The sequence below is a fragment of the Eretmochelys imbricata genome, chromosome 1 (assembly GCF_965152235.1).
Source record: "Eretmochelys imbricata isolate rEreImb1 chromosome 1, rEreImb1.hap1, whole genome shotgun sequence".
Lineage (NCBI taxonomy): Eukaryota > Metazoa > Chordata > Testudines > Cheloniidae > Eretmochelys > Eretmochelys imbricata.
The window spans coordinates 237,520,161-237,541,230 of record NC_135572.1 but is presented as its reverse complement, the minus strand read 5'-3'; the positions used below and the strand labels follow the sequence as shown (position 1 = coordinate 237,541,230).

The window sequence follows — 21,070 nt, the reverse complement described above, 5'->3', positions numbered from 1 at the left end:
CAGAGAGAGAATAAATTCAATCTTACCATCTCTGGTAGTATCCCACTTAAGCATCAGGTCAATGGCATATACTGCTCGCGATGATGGATAATCACAGATGCCAAACGGTGCAGGTTTAGCTGAAGCAGCTTGGAATAATTCAGCAAATGCCTTAAAAATCTCTGCCTATTGTCAAAGAGAAGTCAGTTTCTGAATAAAATGCAAATAGTTGCGAGAACCCCATAAAAGTGATTTTTGTAGGTGAAAGTTTCATTTATGAGTCATCTCAAACTGTAAATGTCATCACAAATGACAAGCCTGCAGACAACAAGAACCTTCAGACTTTCAAAAAAAGGGGTCAAGTTTCTTCAGGAATAATTTAATATTTGTTCCCTCACACCCACCCACATCCATGATTTTCAAAAATAGGGGCCTGAAATTAAGCTTCTAGATTTATATTTTAATGTACCTAATAACTGGTCTGATTTTTTTAAGTGCTGAGCACCCAGAATTTATCTCATTACTATATACTACAGAAAACCCTACAAATAAAAGTATTATAATGCTGGAATGGAATCCATGTCCATGTACAGCACTACACTTCTGAAGCTACCTCAGCAGGTGGAGTGCAAATTAAAAAGGAAAGAAAAGGAGTACTTGTGGCACCTTAGAGACTAACCAATTTATTGGAGCATGAGCTTTCGTGAGCTACAGCTCACTTCATCGGATGCATACCGTGGAAACTGCAGAAGACATTATATACACACAGAGACCATGAAACAATACCTCCTCCCACCCCACTGTCCTGCTGGTAATAGCTTATCTAAAGTGATCATCAAGTTGGGCCATTTCCAGCACAAATCCAGGTTCTCTCACCCTCCGCCTCCCCCCCCGCCACAAACTCACTCTCCTGCTGGTAATAGCCCATCCAAAGTGACCACTCTCTTCACAATGTGTATGATAATCAAGGTGGGCCATTTCCTGCACAAATCCCAGTTCTCTCACCCCCTCACCCTCCTCCAAAAACCACACACATAAACTCACTCTCCTGCTGGCAATAGCTCATCCAAACTGACCACTCTCCAAGTTTAAATCCAAGTTTAACCAGAACGTCGGGGGGCGGGGGGGTGTAGGAAAAAACAAGGGGAAATAGATGCATACCTTGCATAATGACTTAGCTACTCCCAGTCTCTATTTAAGCCTAAATTAATAGTAAATTAACAGATTGACAGAGCCAGAAGAGTTCCCAGAAGTCACCTACTACAGGACAGGCCTAACAAAGAAAATAACAGAACGCCACTAGCCGTCACCTTCAGCCCCCAACTAAAACCCCTCCAAAGCATTATTAAGGATCTACAACCAATCCTGAAGGATGACCCAACACTCTCACAAATCTTGGGAGACAGGCCAGTCCTTGCCTACAGACAGGCCCCCAACCTGAAGCAAATATTCACCAACAACCACATACCACACAACAGAACCACTAATCCAGGAACCTATCCTTGCAACAAAGCCCGTTGCCAACTGTGCCCACATATCTATTCAGGGGACATCATCACAGGGCCTAATAACATCAGCCACACTATCAGAGGCTCGTTCACCTGCACATCCACCAATGTGATATATGCCATCATGTGCCAGCAATGCCCCTCTGCCATGTACATTGGCCAAACTGGACAGTCTCTACATAAAAGAATAAATGGACACAAATCAGATGTCAAGAATTATAACATTCATAAACCAGTCGGAGAACACTTCAATCTCTCTGGTCACGCAATCACAGACATGAAGGTCGCTATCTTACAACAAAAAAACTTCAAATCCAGACTCCAGCGAGAAACTGCTGAATTGGAATTCATTTGCAAATTGGATACTATTAATTTAGGCTTAAATAGAGACTGGGAGTGGCTAAGTCATTATGCAAGGTAGCCTATTTCCCCTTGTTTTTTCCTACACCCCCCCCCCCCCCGACATTCTGGTTAAACTTGGAGAGTGGTCAGTTTGGATGAGCTATTGCCAGCGGGAGGGAGGGAGGGAGAGAGAGTGTGTGAGTGTGAGTGTGAGTTTTTCCGGGGGGGGGGGGGGAAGAGAGGGGTGAGAAAGCCTGGATTTGTGCTGGAAATGGCCCACCTTGATTATCATGCACATTGCAGGGAGAGTGGTCACTTTGGATAAGCTATTACCAGCAGGAGAGTGAGTTTGTGTGTGAGGGGGCGGAGGGTGAGAAAACCTGGATTTGTGCTGGAAATGGCCCAACTTGATGATCACTTTAGATAAGCTATTACCAGCAGGACAGTGGGGTGGGAGGAGGTATTGTTTCATGGTCTCTGTGTGTATATAATGTCTTCTGCAGTTTCCACGGTATGCATCCGATGAAGTGAGCTATAGCTCACGAAAGCTCATGCTCCAATAAATTGGTTAGTCTCTAAGGTGCCACAAGTACTCCTTTTCTTTTTGCGAATACAGACTAACACGGCTGTTACTCTGAAACCTAAAAAGGAAAGGAAAGTTGTTCTGTGAATACCAACAGTTACAGCTCAGAAGTTTTGGCATCCCGTTGAATCAATCCACTTTTCTCTCACCGTTTTACAAACATACAAAGAAGATTCCAAATTTTAAAAAAAACTGAACAATTTCCAGTCTGAACACACTGTGATGACATTTCTCGATATAATATGGAGACCAAATAAAAGGATGTCAAAGAGTTATGGTACATGGAGTTTTTAATATCCAAGCCACATTAGAGTAAAATATACCTCCTGTAAACATAAAAAAAGTCTAAATCTTGGCACTTTGCCCAGAATACTCCTTGAGGGATACTTTGCCACTGTTTAAAAAAAGGTTTTCCTTTGTGTAATTTTAAGGCTTATCCTACAACTACTCATATACCCTGAATAGCTTTACTTCCGTGAGTAGTTCTAGTGAAATCGACTAAAATCATGAGTAAGTGTCTGCAGGATCAAATGCTTAACCAACCACCTCTGTACTTCCTGGCTCTTGATAAATAGGAAAACAAACTATTGACTAGTTACCTTCACATTCAATTTCTTCTTTTGAGAGCCACCCACCACCACAAAATAACCCAAGGTGACTGTTTCACAATCCACCCTCTATTCATTTTCATTTGTAGACTTATCACATTTGGAGCTTCTACACAGGTCTATAGTTCAAACATATCTTGGCACTAGGGAATTGGCCATGTTAAAGCACTTTTGTGGTGACAGGACATTTAGGGGTCTCTGCCTTTTATATCAAGCTCAGATAACATGGAATTCTAAATGTATGAAGATTAAGAGTTAGCTTGGACAGCAACTGAAAGTTCAGCCTAAAAGGAAAAATTTTAGTTCAATATGTTTGGCTAAGGGTCTGAGTTATAAGAACAGAGACATTACACTTTTAAACTATTCATTTGCCCTTTGTTCTCTTGTAGTAAAAAATCCCAAAGGCATCGAAATGTAGGCTCTGTGCTAGCCAACTTTATAGCGTAACCACCTCAAGAGCAGGAACCAGAAAGGTGTACTTGGTAAAGTACTCATTTCCATCTGCTATGCCAGAATGGCTAGTGTGTGCATTCACACCCTTCAGAACAGCCTGCTGTGTACTACACTGCAAGAAGGACCTCAATTCTATAACAAGGTCCTTGGAGCTGTTTTGTTAGAGTGATGCAGATTACAAATTAAGCAGCAGCTTTATGTAGTTAAGAGACTAAATATGAAAATAAATACCAAAACCTCAATCAGTACAGTAGACTCTTTCTTATTTTGATATTATTTCCATATCTTGGGGAAGCAGTTTGGGGCTGAGGTCAAAGTTTCTAAATAACTTTGCTTAAAAGTTCAGCAGCGAAAAAAAGTTAACCGTGTTGCTATTGAAATGGTCATCTTTCAATAGCAGCGTTAACCTACTGAAATGGAAGGACCAGTCCACATGTTAAGTAGTACCATTTCAGGCTTCGTGCAGATTCATGTGGATATATCATTGCAGCCACTGTCTGTTTACAATCCAGGTTTTGCCAGCCTTCATGATTGTGACAAATTAGTATTTTAAATGAAAGCTTAGAATCTATGCGCCATTCTGCAACTAGGGGTGAGTTCTCCACCAAGCTCTGCAACTTTTTGGAAACATACAGCCTTCTGCTTCCACTGTCTGTCCATCAGTACACCAATTTTGTTCCCAAGCACAGTATACCATGACAACTTTTCATGGAGGAAAACTTAAAACCGTAATATAATAGTAACACAGATGACTGAGCATTTTGTATTTGCAGACTTTAAAATTCTGGGACTACTGGCTTTTGCTGCACTGAAGAGACATTTACTCACTACCCTGGTAAAAACACCTGAACTTTTGAAAAACATCTGTGCCTAAAAGAAAAATGTAGTGAACATCTTATATGGATAAGAGGGATTGGTGACTTACTTGCACAGTTTTCCAGGAATATTCAGGATATTGCTTCTCAAACAGAGGAATAAATTCATCATAGTGAACCTAAAATAATTTAATGGCATTAGAGATTGGTTTGCTAGATTATTCCCACCAGGAGCTAGGATTTTTTTTTTTTTTTTTTTTTAAAAAGGGCGGAAAAGGAAGGAGTAATGAGTTGCAGAATGTATCGACACACATGGTACAAATCCAAATAAGGTCCTGGGGAATTTCACTGTCTAGAAAGTGCAAAAATGAGAACTATTTGTTCCAAGCTTTTCTACCAGACAGTCCTTTTTACTATGTGGTGAAAACATACACTAAACCATCAGTTTGGCAGTGGTAAGATGTCCTTTTAATACTTTTTACATGGATTTGATTAGAGAGGTAAAATTTGTGCCATAATCTATGACTATTTGCTCTGGATCTGCAATCTGGGAAAATAGCTGCATCAGAACAGATATAACCTGTCAAGTTTGTTTGGGTGGATATGCATCAGGGCATCTGGTGACAGTCACAGATAAAGGACCAGCATCTTGATTGACTGAAGACATTTGCTTTTCGTGTATCACTTGCTTACCTGTTTTAAGGTTACACCAGAAGCATAGTTCATGACAGTAAAATGCTTCTCATAGTCGTCCAAGTCATCAAGTGAAAATGCGCTAACAAATAAAGAAAGAGACACTGTTAATTACATAAGATCTTGGAAAGGCAAGGGATCACAATTTAATACTGCTAACTCCTTCACTCCTAGAAAGGAGAAAAAAAAAAAAAAAAAAAAAGGTTATTACCGATTTGAGAACCGCAGCCAAAAAACATCATAAGCATACAGCTTGAGTGGCTTTACGGATCGCAGAAGCACAACGTAACGAATGTCAAATTTAACCATCCCCACATCTTCCCGATGAAACAATACTGGACTCTCAATATACTTAGACACTACCTAAAACAAAAACACAGAGATTGAACACAATTAAACCCTAAGGAATGAGATGCACAGTAGGTGATGACAGAAACAAGTATCAGTGGGTTCGGACAGTCCAAGATATTCTACCAACACACATTAAGCCAAGTTTTCCTTTTTAAAAAGTTTCTCAATATAAGCAACGTAGCCTTTGTTTGTAGCCAAATAGCCTGAGTGCAAGCTCTCTTATCAGGTCAGCATACAGAATTAAAGTACTACCCTCCTCATTCCATTGAAATCTTCTATTTAATTCTCTGCTTACATTATAAACCTTTTCATAAGATTCAATCCAACCCAACATTTGGTCCTCCTCAGATGACCGGACATCTTCCAGTTGTCCAAGGATACTTTTCACCACCAAAAAAATTCAGGCCCTCACTTGCAATGCAATTATATGGCCATACAAATGGCAGCATAATTGCTTTTACTCTGAAGTCACCTTTACTCCAACTTCTCAGTTCCCTCAGCCCCACGAGCTGGTGTTCATTTATCTAGGGCAGTGGTTCTCAAAGCTGGTCCACCGCTTGTTCAGGGAAAGCCCCTGGCGGGCCGGGCTGGTTTGTTTACCTGCTGTGTCCACAGGTTTGGCTGATCGTGGCTCCCATTGGCCGCAGTTTGCCGCTCCAGGCCAATGGGGGCTGCAGGAAGTGGCGCGGGCTGAGGGATGTGCTGGCCGCTGCTTCCTGCGGCTCCCATTGTCCTGGAACAGCAAACGGCGGCCAGTGGGAGCTGCGATTGGCCGAACCTGTGGACGCAGCAGGTAAACAAACAGGCCCAGCCTGCCAGGGGCTTTCCCTGAACAAGTGGCGGGCCGGCTTTAAGACCCACTGATCTAGGGGAAGAGGTGGTGTGTGACAGCTACCAATGAACAAAGTAAGCATGGACGGAGGGGAGATAGTGAGACTTCGGGGTATGGGGTGAGGAACAAGGGCAGCCATCAAGGATGCCATAAAAGTTAAGAATGTCTTGCAGCACATTAAACTGGATCCATAATACCTAGGACCTTGATTATGTTGTTAAAAACACATTTCCCCTTTGTTTACAAGGTGCTTGATAAGATAAAAAACATTTTGTTTTGTCTCCTTAACTACACACTGCTTAGTTTTGGTTAACTGGTATAGAAACACAGCTCTAAAACTGCTTTTGAAATAATGGCTAGTTTACAGAAAAACTAAACAGATTTTTTTTTAAGAAGTATTGTATTAAAAACAACCAAACAAAACAGTCTCACTTTATATATTATCAGCTTTCTCTGAACTAAAGGATGCTGTAATTCTTCATGCATTTTTAATTTGATGTTGGAATTCCAAAAAAGGCACATAGTCCAAAACAGATATTCTATTAAGTCACGGGACATAAAGCTTGTGTGACAGTCTGATGTAAGACCACACACTGTTGGCTTCCTATAAAAAGCCATGTGATGTATCCATCATTGGTGGAAGAAGCATTTTGCGCATATGAACAGTGAGACAGAGAAATGATCAACCTGAGGGAAGTAGCAATAACTTTCTTATATTTACAGCCAACAGAAGCTACATGAAAGTGGGAATTCATCTTCTAGATTTCTTACTGAGTAGCATAAAAGGAGCAACACATTTAAGCATTCATTACGGTCAGGGAAAATTTTATTTCTGTCCTAAACAGACAGACATGGTCTACTACGAGCAAATAGAAAAATATTCTAACACCGCACAACGCTAAGATTTCAATATGAATTCATCAAGAGTTCACCCTTTTAATGTGCAAATGCTCAGAAACATATACCAGCTATTACAACCTCTTGAAGAAGGAAATTATTTTCCCTCTTGTTTATTCTTACAAAGAGCATCAAGTTAAAAAAAAAACCTTGCTTCAAACCAAGTGGGAAGCCTACTTTCCTCTAACCTTCGGGCTACTTTCCCTGTGCCTGATGATGTTGTGAAGATTGTTGGTGATGTGGGTGTCTAGGCTTCTGGCCAAGTTCCATGGTTTGCATATCCAATGATTGTCTTCTCCCCTACAATAAAACAAACAAACAAACAAAAAAAAAACTCAGTCAAGGCCACAGCATGTCAGTGCGCACCTCATTTATCTTTAGATGTTTTACTGGCCAACCTCCATTCTGAACCACATGCTGATACTGACCGATGCATTACCAATCCGAATGTTCTTTTCGATGCAGCAGGGGAGGGTGCAAGAACCAAGGACTCCTGGATCACAGCTGACATGAGCTAGGATTTTGGGGGCTCTCACTTTCTTTTTCAGCAAGGGCCTACCATACTTCCACTGGTAAAATCCCTTTTTCCTTCATACATACATTACTACATCATAAGTGCTTGTTTGTAGGTCAAGAGCCCATTCTGACCAGGTGATCACAAAGTTTGAGAACATTCTAGGTGGGTGCTTTAAAACTTGTAAATTAGGTTCCTCAAGGCCACCTCTGAGCCAATCAAGTTACATAACAGACAGCTATTCTTTTGGGGACTGAACACTGAACATAGTAATGTGAATCCCTTGCCCAAACGCACCTGTCAAGCTCAGGAGAGCATACCTTCTCCTCACTCTCTTTCCACTACCTAGATATCTGAAGAGGCTGGACTCTTCAAAAAGCTTTGGACAAAGTAGGAGCGATATGCAGGTCTTTAGTCTGTTCATGCTACTGAGCAATAGCAAGGTGACCCTGGAGGTCCCGTCTTCCCCAATGAATTTGTGAAGGCATGCAGAGAAGGTTCTCTAGGTGATCTGGAAGCCTGCCTGTGGTTAAGTTTTAATACCAGTGTGCAGTACTAGTTTTAGTGAAGGATCTGTGTTTTCACTGAAAGAGTTGATTTTGAAACTCCCTCCCCAACACACACACTCTGGCTTCATGATCACCTCTTGCACATACTTGTTGTTAACCAACAATCAGAATACTACAGGCTAAGAACATACATTTAAAATTTCCCCTCATGGTTAAGTCCATTCAGGAGGTAAAGAAACAGTGTCTTGAGAAGAGAGCGAAGCAGCTAGATGGTTCCAGGATCATCTATCAATCACAACCCCCAGGACAATCAGGGAGCTAACTGGGAGACAAGATAGGGGTTATTTTGGTGAAAGAGCAAGACAGCAACTGCCCCCAGTCCCTCACTAAGGGTACGTCTACGCTTTATGGCAGCATGCCGAGTATAGGGACATGTGTAGCTACACACTGCAGTGAAAGGCAAGTGTCCACATTTGTCACTACAGTGTGTAGCTACATGACCCAGTGAAAGGTTCTAGTAGCCAAACCCTTTCCCTGCTGCTGGAGCCTTTCACAGTGGTGGGGAAAGGCTCTGCCAGCAGGACATTAGCCTGCTAAAAATAGCATTGCAGATGAAAGAAGTGCTGATTGGTGTGTAGAGAGCCCTGTGTACAGTATAAAACCTGGGGTTCAGGTGTCTAGGGCATTCTAATCTACTCTGCTTGCCTAAGGGCATGGTCTCCATGCCAATTGGGCATGGTCTGTTCTGTACACACGGCTGTAAGCGCAGACGTATCCTACCAGACAAATTCCTTGTTACGGTCAGTTCTCCTGGATCCGGAGGAGATTGCTGTGACAGGAAGTGCTTATGAGTAAGGTAACACAGAACGCCTAACGAGAATCAGAGTCCGTTTTCTTTCAGCCTCTCTAAGGGAGTCCAAGGTTAATTCTAAATTTGACTTCCGCTTGGAAATGTGTTTTAACCAAGAAAACTGGGCACAATCACTGCTCTACTTTAAACTGCTTTAAATTGCCATTGGCTCACAGAGAAAGCTATCTGCCCACACAAAAGTTGTAAATCTTCGTACATTTGTAAAATGGAATTTTGCCACTGACTTCAATGGAGTCAATGATTCCACCCTATATATTTCACAGTATGTCACAATACATATTTTGGAATTAAAACAAATAAGTAAAGCCCACACTTTTCAGATAAAATCCACTAGAACATAAGTGAAATGCAGCTAGTACAAATTAATGGCAGAAGAAGAGCTGTTTAATCCAATTAAACCAAAACATGCACTTGCTGGTACTTGGAGAAAGTTGGTTAGGAAATTGCAAGACAAGCAACAGCAACATGGCCTACCTCCTCTCGCGTTGCTGAAAATAGCTGATAAACTGGGGTAATTCTGTGTGAAGGTTAAAAGTACGAGGCAGCCATTTTGGCCCCTCCGTCCCTCCAACTCGTCTAGATATGGATGCTAGACAATCCTTGACTGTCAGGAGATGCTCACATGGAAACTGATTCAACATCACATGGGGCCTCCCTTCACTTAGTTTCCTACAAGAGATGGAGATCACTTAAAAAGACCACTCCATGGAACAGAGCTTTTTATATGGCAGCCAGATAATTTGTACTTGCAAGGAAATAGCTGTCACCTGTAATCTTTGAAGTGGGAAAAGTTGTAGAGGATGTCTGCTTCTCCCTCATCTTCGGTAAACTCAAAACGTGGGTGTTTCAAGTTGTTGAGGATTTGGGGAAGGTCTGTATAGACCCTGGGAGAAAGGAAAAGATACATACATGTTTTGTCAATGAGAGAGCAGTTTCCCCTCTTGAAATCAAAACTAATGGCTATCTTAACAAAAAACATGCAACACAAAAGAACTACACTTGTTAATTGATTCTAAAACGTCAATTTTTTTTTAATTATGCAAACATACTTGATGGTAAATAGAAAGAGCTGAGCACCCTCAGTTCTTATTCAGAGCATCAGGTCTTTATTTTCCACATGCAGAAAAGTCATATTCCAGTGTTTGCCTCATTGCAGCCCTGCTAACGAGGAAGTGAACTTGATCTTACAGATTCAGAAGCAGCTCTACAGCATCAAGTAGGGTGGGACACAACAAATCCTCAATGAAGATATTCACATTTAAAGCTATTTTAAAATGTAGCAAAAAACAGTTACAAAGCAAACGAAAACTAAATTATATGTTTTGAGTCTGATACTTTAAGAGTTTCCAACACAAAATCCCAGTTTAAGATTATCTGATAGTTTAACAAGCGACCTTGCTATTTAGCAAGTCCAAATAACTCAGCAGCAATGCAATCTGGAGAGAATTTTATGGTGGCTTTGTGGCTTGGAAGGGAGACTAACAGTTCAAGATGTAGAGAAAAAAATATTAAAGAGAAGGAGGAGACAAACAAAATAGTCCAAAATTGCCTTTGCAGACGTTTAGACAAATAGTGTCAACAACAGCTAATCACTTCATCAGAGAACCATCACATTTCATCTCCTCCTCATTTCTACTGGTTCGTGATGCAGTCAGGCTATATAGGATTTTGTTCCACCTTTTCTACTGCTATCTAATTAGAGGACACATCAAGGGATGTGTTTTTGCAGCTGGACCCCTCATATTCCATTACTGTTAAGGGGGAGAAAAAGACATCCTTCAGAAGAGAAAAATGTCAGATGTTTACACATTGAGGCCAAGTTTTGTGCAACTCCAAGTGTAACATATTATACAAATTATGTTATAAGGTATTTGCACATAATGTTAATATTCAGTTTAAAAAGTTGTGTGAATTTAGTGCAGGTGAAAGGTATCAGCTTGACATCCCTGGTGAACTAAGTCCTCTGTCTACAGGGCTGAAGTAGAGGAAGTTTTACAAACACATGCATGCATCCACCCACCCCCTTCCAGAAGCTTCAACCCCAATCTGGCAGCTTCAGCTAGGGGTAACAGTAATAATACTCTCCCCATGGTCCTTACAGTTCTTAGCCTTTCCTCCAAGTCTGCCAATCAGTGCAAAGCATAGTGGCAAGTTTGATGTGGAAGCTGGTACCAAGGCCCACCACACTCATCTCACATTGCGGCCACCAAATATGCATTAGATGGGAACTGCTTCCCTACAGAGCTGGGCTGGATTCAGACTGACGGCTTAACGTTGAAAGGCTTGGTAGTACTTCAGCAATGCCATGAGGCATCCAAATGCTACTTTTATATATACATGGTATACAAAGAGTGATGTGACATTTATAGTCTTTTACCTAAGTCAGCAGTGCCCAACCTTATTACAAAAAGGGCCACATAAACCTAAGCACAACCTTGTGTGCGCCAAACAGATTTAAAGTCACCTGTACTGAATTATATTTTAAATTCGGCTTGTTTTGTATATATTTAGATAGAGACCATTTATGTACAGTATTGTCTATTTACACACACTCATGTAAACTAAAATGATGTGAACATGAAAACATTAATCAATCTGCCATTAGTGTTGAAGCAGGCCACAGGCCTTGTAAAATGCTCTGGTGGGACACGTGCGGCCTATGGGCGGCAGTTTGGGCACCCCTGACCCAAGCTTTGGTAAGTTAAGAAGTGCCAGAACCGAGGTTGCCCAGGCAACCTCAGTTCAGCTGCCGTGTGCCTATCCATTACAGAGTCTTTAATTACATGACCACACATTGTTTTTCCCCCACGTGGCTCATGAGCAAGGTTTGGACCCATGATAAGAACAGGGCCTTCAGTTCCACAGCAAAGATGTCCCTTCCTTGAACTACAGGAGTAAACGGTAGCAGTACTAGCTCATTGTCCTTTATGTGAATAAGCCCCTAGAGCACAGTATGGAAACATTTTGCCAGTCTGTTACACAATTATTTGTGGAACAGTACTGGAACATTAGGTATTAGGATTCCTGGGTTCCATTGCCAGTTCTGTGAGAAGAGTGTGCTTTAGTGATGAGATCAATGGATATAAGCAGCATAGCCAGGCACATAATTTGGTGCATTCATTCTGGTGCATTCATTCCGAAAGGCAGCATGGTTGAGACTTGGGTCTGTCGTATTACATAGCTGTGGTCTAGTCACAGCTCTGCCTGAAATAAGGTAATACAGGTTGCACAAGGTTATCTGTAAGACAGGTCAATGATGGTTGCCTGCCTTGGGGTAGGAATATGAGGCCCTCGTTCATAATTAGGGCATGGATATATTAACATCAGACGCTGGAAGAGCTGGGGCTAGGAACTTCATTATATAAAGGAAGGAAGCCAGCCCTGTAGTACACATATTGGAAGGGGCAAACAAAGATCCCAATGTCATAAGTGGAAGTCATTGGCTAAAGTATTTTCTGACGCCACTAGGGGAAGCTATTGCCTTCCTTTGCCCCTCCTACAGCTTGCACTTGCCAGATTTAATTTAAATCTACTTACTTTACAAAATGGTGGGCATCACAGCATGTACCCATGACACTACCATCCACAGCCTCAACATGGGCATGTGGCTAAATTCTAGCCTAATCAGCAGGAGAAACAGGCCCTAAAAGCTGGGTGTATATCAGATATGGTTTTTCTTCAAAATAAAATCCCTCCTGCAGCTGTAGAAGAGAACCAGTGAATGGAAAAAACGGTTACCTACCTTTTCGTAACTGTTGTTCTTCGAGATGTGTTGCTCACATGCATTCCATTCTAGGCGTGTGCGCGTCCACATGCAGAGTCGTTGCAGACTTTTGCCTTAGCGGTATCCAGAGGGTCAGCTGGGGTGTCCCCTTGAGTGCTGTGCTCATGCGTCGGTATATTAGGCGCCGCCAGCCCTACGCCCTCCCAGTTCTTTCTTGCAGGCAACTCCGACAGAGAGGGAGAAAGGGAGGTGATGGAATGGACATGAGCAACACATCTCTAAGAGCAACAGTTACGAAAAGGTAGGTAACCATTTATTCTTCACATGCTTGCTTATTCTATTCTAGGTGACTCACAAGCAGTAATTTCAGAGGTGGGCTCAGAGTTCACTGTCTTGCGGCTTGCAGCACTGCTCTACTGAAGCCAACATCATCCTGGGCCTGCTGGGTAAGCGTGTAATGGGATCCAAATGTATGGACAGATGACTAGGTGGCCACCCTACAGATCTCCTGGATAGGCACTTGGCTAGGAAAGTTGCTGAAGAGGCTTGTGCCCTGGTTGAATGGGTGGTAATGATCGCCCAAAGGGGCGCCTTTGCCTGATCGGAGCAGCAGGGAATACAGGGAGCGATCCAAGAAAAAATTCTTTGAGCAGATACTGGATGACCTTTCACGCTGTCGATCACTGCGACAAACACTTGCGTCTACTTGCAGAATGGCTTGGTCCTTTCAATTTAGAAGGCTAATGCCCTCCTGACGTCTAGAGAATGCAACCTATGCTCTTTCTCTGACTTGTGCAGATTTAGAAAAAAAAAAAAGACAGGTAAGGAAATGTCCTGGCCCGTATGAAACTGTGAGACTACCCTGGGCAGGAAAGCCGGGTGTAGCTGCAGCTGGACCTTGGTTTTGTAAAAGACCGTATAGGGTGGTTTCAAGGTAAGCACCCTAATCTCAGAGACCCTGCAGGCAGATATTATTGCAACCAAGAATGGGACCTTCCAGGAAAGGAGAAGGAGAGAACAGGAAGCCAGAGGCTCTAACAGGGGGGTCCCGGAAGCTGTGACAGAACAAGTTTCAGGTCTGACAGAGGGACGGGGTCCCTGATAGGCGGATAGAGGTGCTTGAGGCCCTTGAGGAACTTGGCAGTCACGTCCTAGGCAAAATCTGACCTACTCTTGAGCAGCAGATAGAAGGCTGAGATAGTGGCCAAGTGGACCTTAATAGATGAAAGGGACAGGCTGGGGAGCTTGATATGTAGAAGGTAGTCCAGGATTAACTGCAGTGAGGCCTGCTCAGGCAGAATGCCTTTATCCGAGGTCCAACAAGCGAACCATTTCCATTTGGCCAGGTAGGTCACTCTGGTGAAGGACTTTGTTGCCCAGCAGGACCTGTTAGACACTGGCCGAGCATTCCTGCTCCCCTGCATTTAACCATGCAGTAGCCAAGCCGTCAGGTGCAGCACCACCAGGTTTGGATGCAGAAGACTGCCGTGGTTTTGGGACAGCAGGTCTGGCCGGAGCAGTAGCTGTAACGGAGCAGCCAGAGAGGGCCCAGCACCGTGCTGAACCAGTGCTGGCGTGGCCATGCCGGCAGTATGAGGATCATGTTTGCCCTGTCCTGCTTGATCTTCATGAGGACCCTGTGAATTAACGGCACGGGAGGGAAGGCGTACATCAGAGCCCCGACCACGGGAGCAGAAAAGCGTCCTACAGGGAGCCTCTGTGAATCCCCAGAATCGAACAGAAAAGTGGCATTTCCTGTTCTGCCTGGATGCGAACAGGTCCACCCAGGGAGTCCCTCACCTCTGGAAGATGAGGCTGACCACTTCTGGATGAAGGGACCCCTCATGGCAAGACGAGAAGGCCCTACTGAGGCTATCTGCCAAACTGTTTCTGGACTTGGGGTGGGGGTAGGGCGTGGTGTGGTGTCGTGCAGCTATGAGATGGATATCATGTTGTACACAGCAGTCCAAAAGCTTGAGGACTTCTTGGCAAAGGGCAGATGATCTGGCCCCGCCTTGCTTGTTGACATAGAACATAGCAGCTGTATTGTCCCTCCTGACCTGGACCACCGTGCTTTCTATGTGAGGTAGGAAGGCTTGGCAGGTCAAGCGAACCGCTCCGAACTCCCTGACGATGTGTAAGGAGCGATCGTGACTCAACCAATGACCTTGTGTGCTGAGATCGCCCAGGTGGACTCCCCACTCCGGGCCCGACGCATCAGAGACGAGGGTCACTGATGGGGATGGAGCCACGAAGTGAACTCCCTCCAACACCAGAGCAGAATTCTGCCACCATATGAGTGATGACAGTATGAGGTCCAGGACCCTGACTACACAGTCAATTCTGTGTCTGTTGGGGATGTAGACCAACGCTAGCCACACCTGCAGGGGCCTGAGATTGAGCCGCATGTGCCGGCCCATGTAAGTGCCAGCCACCATGTGGCCCAGTTGCAGGCACGCATGAGCGGTGGTAAGAGAGTGGGCTTCCATGCACAAGATCAGGTCTGCCATGACTCGGAACCAGGTCTCGGGGCGGAAGGTCTGGCCTGAGTAGAGTCGAGGACCATGCCGATGAACTCTATGAGCTGCACTAGAACCAAGGTTGACTTTTTCTCATTTATTAACAGCCCCAAGTTGTGACAGATGGAGCAAACCAGATCGAGATGCTGTTGCACCAGATCCCAGGACTGGCCCTTTATTAGCCAGTCGTCGAGATAAGGGTAAATTTGAAGACCTCGACACCTCAAGTAAGTGGCCACTGGTGCTATGCACTTTGTGAACACTCTCGGGGCTGACAGGAGACCGAAGGGCAGCACTGTGAATTGGAAATGGTGCTGGCCCAACACAAACTGGAGGAAGTGTCTGTGTCCCAGGAAAATGGAAATATGCGTCCTTCAAGTCCAAGGTGGCGTATCAGTCTCCCAGATCCAGGGTGGGGATCATGGAGACCAGGGAGATCATGTAAAACTTCAACTTGTTGAGGCGACTCAGGTCCAGCACCTTTTTAACTTTCAGGATTAGGAAGTAGCGGGAGTAGAACCCTTTCCCTTTCATGTCCTAAGGGACCTCCTCCACTGCCCCCAGGTGCAGGAGGTTTTCTACCCCTTGAACAAGAAGTTGCTCGTGAGAAGGGTCCCTGAAGAGGGACAGGGAAGGGGGGTGGGTGGGAGGGTTGGCCACAAACTGCAGGGTGTAATCTGAAGATCTTATGTTGAGCACCCAACAATCTGAGGTCAGCCGTGACCAGGCCAACCGGAAGGGGTGCAGGTGGTTGAGTAGCAGGGTGGATCCTGGGAGGGTACTGGGGTGCCATCCTCAAGCGCACCCTCAAAAATGCCTGGGTTTCTGGGAGGGCCAGGCTGAGCAGGCGAATGGGAAGACAACGGGTGTCTCCACTTAAACCCCTTTTCTCTATCCTAGCCGGGAGTCCCTCAGGACCTAGACTGGGGAAGCGGAGGAAGATGAAACAGCTTCATATTCCTCAGCAGGCTAGGAAGGCCCAAGGAGTGGAGGGTGGCACGGGAGTCTTTAAGTCCGTAGAGCCTTGCAGCCATGAGCTTGGAGAAGAGCCCCACTCCCTCAATCGGGAGGTCCTGAATGCATCTCCTGGGATAACCCAGAGGACTGTAATCAAGAGCTGCGCCTCATGACCACCGCAGAGGCGAAAATCCTGGCTGCTGAGTCCGTGGCACCCCAGGCCATCTGGAAGGCCCCTCTCGCACCACTGTGTCTTCCTCCTGTAAACCGGCAAACTCCTGGGCTCGGTCGTGTGGGAAGGTCTCCTTGAATTTGCTAAGGGAGTCCCAGAGATTAAAATTGTATCTGCCTAACTGGGCCTGGTGGTTAGACACCTGAAATTGCAGGTTGGCTGCTGAATAAATTTTTCTGCCAAACAAGTCCAGTTTCTTGGTGTCTTTGTTTTTCAGTGTGCCACTGACTTGGCTCTGCCTGTCCCTTTCATTAACAGTGGACATGACCCATGACTCCACTGGAGGGTGCGTGTACAGATATTCAAATCCCTTTGCAGGGACGTAGTACTTCTTTTCCACCTTTTTAGAAGTAGGGAGAATGGAAGAGGGGGTCTACAACAGCGATTTGGCAATCTTAAGGACCCCTGGGTAGACGGGCAACACGACCTGGGCTGGGGTGGTGGAGGATATAACATTAAAGAGGTTGGACTCTTTCACCAACTCTTCAATCTCCAAGTTCAATTTGGTAGCCACCCTTTTAAGGAGGACCTGGTGCTCCTTGAAGTCATCGGGGGGACTGCCAATTTGGAGATGACAAAACCGACTGCACCACCAGGGAAGGGGCGGGTTCCCCTTGCCCGTCCGGGGATGGCTCCTTAGCTGTTGGAACCTGCTGCTCTGCCCACTGCATCTGTAGTGCCAGATGACCTGCTTGCTCTTTTGCCATCGGGGCTGCTTCGGGCAACAAGGGCCCTAGGAGAAGCCAGGGTCCCTGGCCACTCTTAGGAGTCGGAGATGGATCCCAGGCTGGGCTAGGGGGTCAGACCACAGTGGTACCCTCGTGAAGCTCTGGGGCGGGCATGTCCCCTGACAGAGGTCCTTTGCCTGAAGCCCCCTTCCCCTCTGGTGCCGGGCACTCAAGAGGGCACCACAGCTGACCCTAGAGATACTGCTAAGGCAAAAAACTTCGACGACTGTGCACGTGGCTGTGCACACACCTAGAATGGAATTGACACAAGCAAACACTTGAAGAAGAAACTAGGGCTGTTGATTAACAGCAGTTTACTCATGTGATTAACTCACTACCAGATGCGCTAAAGATTCATATGCCCCTTCATGCTTGAACCACCATTCCAAAGGACATGAGTCCATGCTGATGATGGGTTCTGCTCGATAACGATTCAAAGCAGGGAGGACTGACACATGTTCATTTTCATCATCATCTGAATCAGATGCTACCACCAAAAGGTTGATTTTTCTTTTTTGGTGGTTCAGTTTCTGCATCGGAGTTTCTGCATCGGAGTGTTGCTTTTCTAAGACTTCTGAAAGCTGGCTCCACACCCCATCCCAATCAGATTTTGGAAGGCACTTCAGATTCTTAAACTTTAGCTTGAGTGCTGTAGCTATCTTTAGAAATCTCACATTGGTACCTTCTTTGCATTTTTGTCAGATCTGCAATGAAAGTGTTCTTAAAATGAACCGCATATGCTGGGTCATCATCTGACATTGCTATAACATGAAATATATTGCTATAACATGAAATATATGAAAAAATGCGGGTAAAGCAGAGAAGGAGACATACATTTCTCCCCCAAGGAGTTCAGCAACAAATTTAATAATTATTATTTTTTTTAAATCAGCCTCATCAGCATGGAAGCTTGTCCTCTGGAATGGTGGCTGACGCATGAAGGGGCATACAAATGTTTAGCATATCTGACACGTAAATACGTTGTAATGCCAACTACAACAGTGCCATGCAAACACCTATTCCCACACTGTAAACAAGAAACGGGCAGCATTATCTTCTGCAAATGTAAACAAACTTGTTTGTCCGAAAGACTGGCTGAACAAGAGATGTAGGACTGAGTGGACTTGTAAGCTCTAAAGTTTCACATTGTTTTGTTTTTGGATTGAGGTTTTTTTTTTGTAATTCTACATTTGTAAATTCAACTTTCATGATAAAGAGATTGCACTACAGTACTTGTATTAGGTGAATTGAAAAATACTATTTCTTTTGTATTACAGTGCAAATATTTGTAATAAAAAATACAAAGTGACCAGAATACTTTGTATTCTTTGTTGTAACTGGAATAAATATATTTTAAAATGTAGAAAACGTCCAAAAATATTTAAATAAATGATATTCTATTATCAACTGCACAATTAATCATGCGATTAATCTTTTTTAATCACTTGAGAGCCCTAATGGAAACCCATCTCGGATCATCCTCCTCCTCCTCCATTTGGTGGCTAATACTGGGCCAAAAGACAAGGCATTTGGACTTCAAAGGGAAGGGGGAACAGGTGCCTGGCCCTTCCAAGTGACAGCTGATGCATTCAGTAAGTCTTCATTCCACGTCACTCCTAGACAACATTGTGTCAGGCTGGCTAGTCTCCTCTACATTACTTTTTTTTTTTTTTTTTTTTTTTTTAGCATTTCCAATAAATCTTAATAGACTTCTGCTGCTAGCTGTGCATCAGACATCTGCTCTCCTCAGCAGAGGAGCTGGATGTACTTTCTGCTAATCATTAATTCAATTGACAAGTGGGTCATCTTCTCCCAGCATGGTATCCTATTAATAAATCCATTTCCCATGAGCATTAATTCACATAGGTCTGCCTAAGTGCCGCACTGTACTGCATCACAGGGAAATGCAAGTACTGATCTAAATATGGTTATTCTATACTTCTGGTTTAAAGAGTAAGCTCCTCCACCACATACACAATTTAAGAGGAGGATTAAAAAAAAAAATCTTCTAAGCACAAAAACTATATCCTTTAAAAAAAAAAATAAATAAAAATAACTGTCCAGCTATCAAGGAACACTGTCAAGACAGTTCATAACACTGACCTACATTTACAGACACATGGAAGATATTGCTGTAAGGGATACCACTAACCTAACGTTTATTTTAAAGTCATTCTTGTATCTTTCAGTGAGCACCAGGGCTGCTGAGCCAGCTGGGTGCCTTCACAAAGATGCTTCTATTGACGAAAAAAACACTCTGCTTTGCCAGGGCTTTTAAGATTAAGAAGACACCAGGGACATTCATACCCCAGCACAATACAGTGTGTCCCCAGTTTGGGCTGGGCCAAAGGACATTCGTACTACCAAGGGAGTTGAAAGTCAGGCATCTAACAGTTCATACCCTCTACTCCATTACCCACAGACATATGCACCTTACAACTACCATACACGACAGACTACACAACCACCTCATCTTTAGCCTGTGTAGGGAGGATAGCTTTCCAGTATCTCCTTTCCCAAACGTAAGTCAACATGGTTTTCCAGAACCATGCAGAAAGGACAGCAGGTGGAAGTCAGGGACACTGTTGGATACACCACCACATTCACTCTTGCAGCTTTAACCTATCATTCTGGCAATGGCATGAGCTAAACCATAAGATTCATGAATATATTATCCAACCCAGGAATTACAAGTTGTTCTTAAAAGATGCATACAGCACCACAAGTCCTGTACTACTAAAGCCACACAAAGGAATGGTCCACAGTGTGTTCAAGGGGACTTCTCCCTTTTGACGACAATGATTGCAGGGAGCCTGCTAGAGTCAGCAAACTCAGATGAGTCTGTTTCTATTAGTTGCAAAGGAGACAATTCTGCACAAAGAGCAGGACCTTTTCACTCACTTCAAATGTGGAACAGATCAGGTTTTTAAGATGCTGCAGCTCAACCCCACTCCCTAGAAGTCTGAGGACATGCAAAGAAATCGAAAGGCAAAACATTTAAAATTGAAAAGGAAACTTTTATAGGACAATACATAATTGAACTATAGAGCTCTCTGCCACAAGGTACCATTGAGGACAAGAATGTAACAGGATTTTAAAAAATTAGTCTAATAAACAGTTCATATTACATCAGAGACAAACTTCCAGTACCTCTGGTATATTCTCTAGCTCTCTCACACCAGAAAGTATTACAGCCTCACAATTAATGGCATAACCAGTTATTGTGACTTGCAAGACACTTCCCAATGAGCAGGTTTTCTACAAAGGTCCACTAGGGGGTATCTAGCACCTCCCTCTGAAGCATCTGGAACTGGCCAGGGTTAGAAACAGGATACTGGACTAGACAGACCTCCATGACAGTCCTTTCTTCAAATTCAAATTGCATGCGAAGGTAGGTATTAGGATTTGCAAAACCTCTTACTAAAAATGCACAATCTCATTTTGGAGCCTATGATACATGTCTAACTGCAACTGGTCCCTACCAGCCCTACATTTCGATGATTCTAAGTTACATCTGACTGATTTAGAAGCTTTATCATTATCCTTCAAAACCAATAAGGAAAGTAAGCAGCAGCATAGATTTGAGTTTTCTGAATGACTTCCTCCTTACCACCACCAAAACATATCAAAGCCTGCATATTCACAACACAAATCAGGGGGGTAGGGAATAAGATTGATTGCATTTTATTATCACATCACAGACCTTCATGGAGACAATTTAATTTGCTCAGTGTCAGTGTTTTGGTCCATATAATCATGTTGTTGTGCAAACAATGTTGGACCAACACACTGACGCTGAGCAAATTAAAGAGTCTCCATGAAGGTCTGTGATGCCAAGAACGGGTCTGGAGTTGAGGGTGAATTGCTACACCTCAAATCCGAAGAGAATGATCAAGACAAAAAATATTTCTTCTGATGACAGCTCTTTCAGCACTTTTGGAAGCTTTAAGGAGGA

At 43.8% G+C, this 21,070-nt stretch overlaps 1 protein-coding gene across 1 annotated transcript in view; it reads right to left on the bottom strand.

Annotated features, from left to right (window-relative positions):
* The window catches only part of TTLL12 (tubulin tyrosine ligase like 12), a 65,660-nt gene that overhangs the window by 1,747 nt on the left and 42,843 nt on the right, over positions 1-21,070 (bottom strand). The window contains exons 7-13 of the mRNA XM_077825845.1: positions 9,723-9,839; positions 9,430-9,624; positions 7,250-7,361; positions 5,193-5,344; positions 4,982-5,063; positions 4,399-4,467; positions 27-165 (exon numbers count right to left, since the gene is read on the bottom strand). Coding sequence (XP_077681971.1) covers positions 27-165; positions 4,399-4,467; positions 4,982-5,063; positions 5,193-5,344; positions 7,250-7,361; positions 9,430-9,624; positions 9,723-9,839 — 866 coding nt within the window. The remainder of the gene's footprint in view (positions 1-26; positions 166-4,398; positions 4,468-4,981; positions 5,064-5,192; positions 5,345-7,249; positions 7,362-9,429; positions 9,625-9,722; positions 9,840-21,070) is intronic.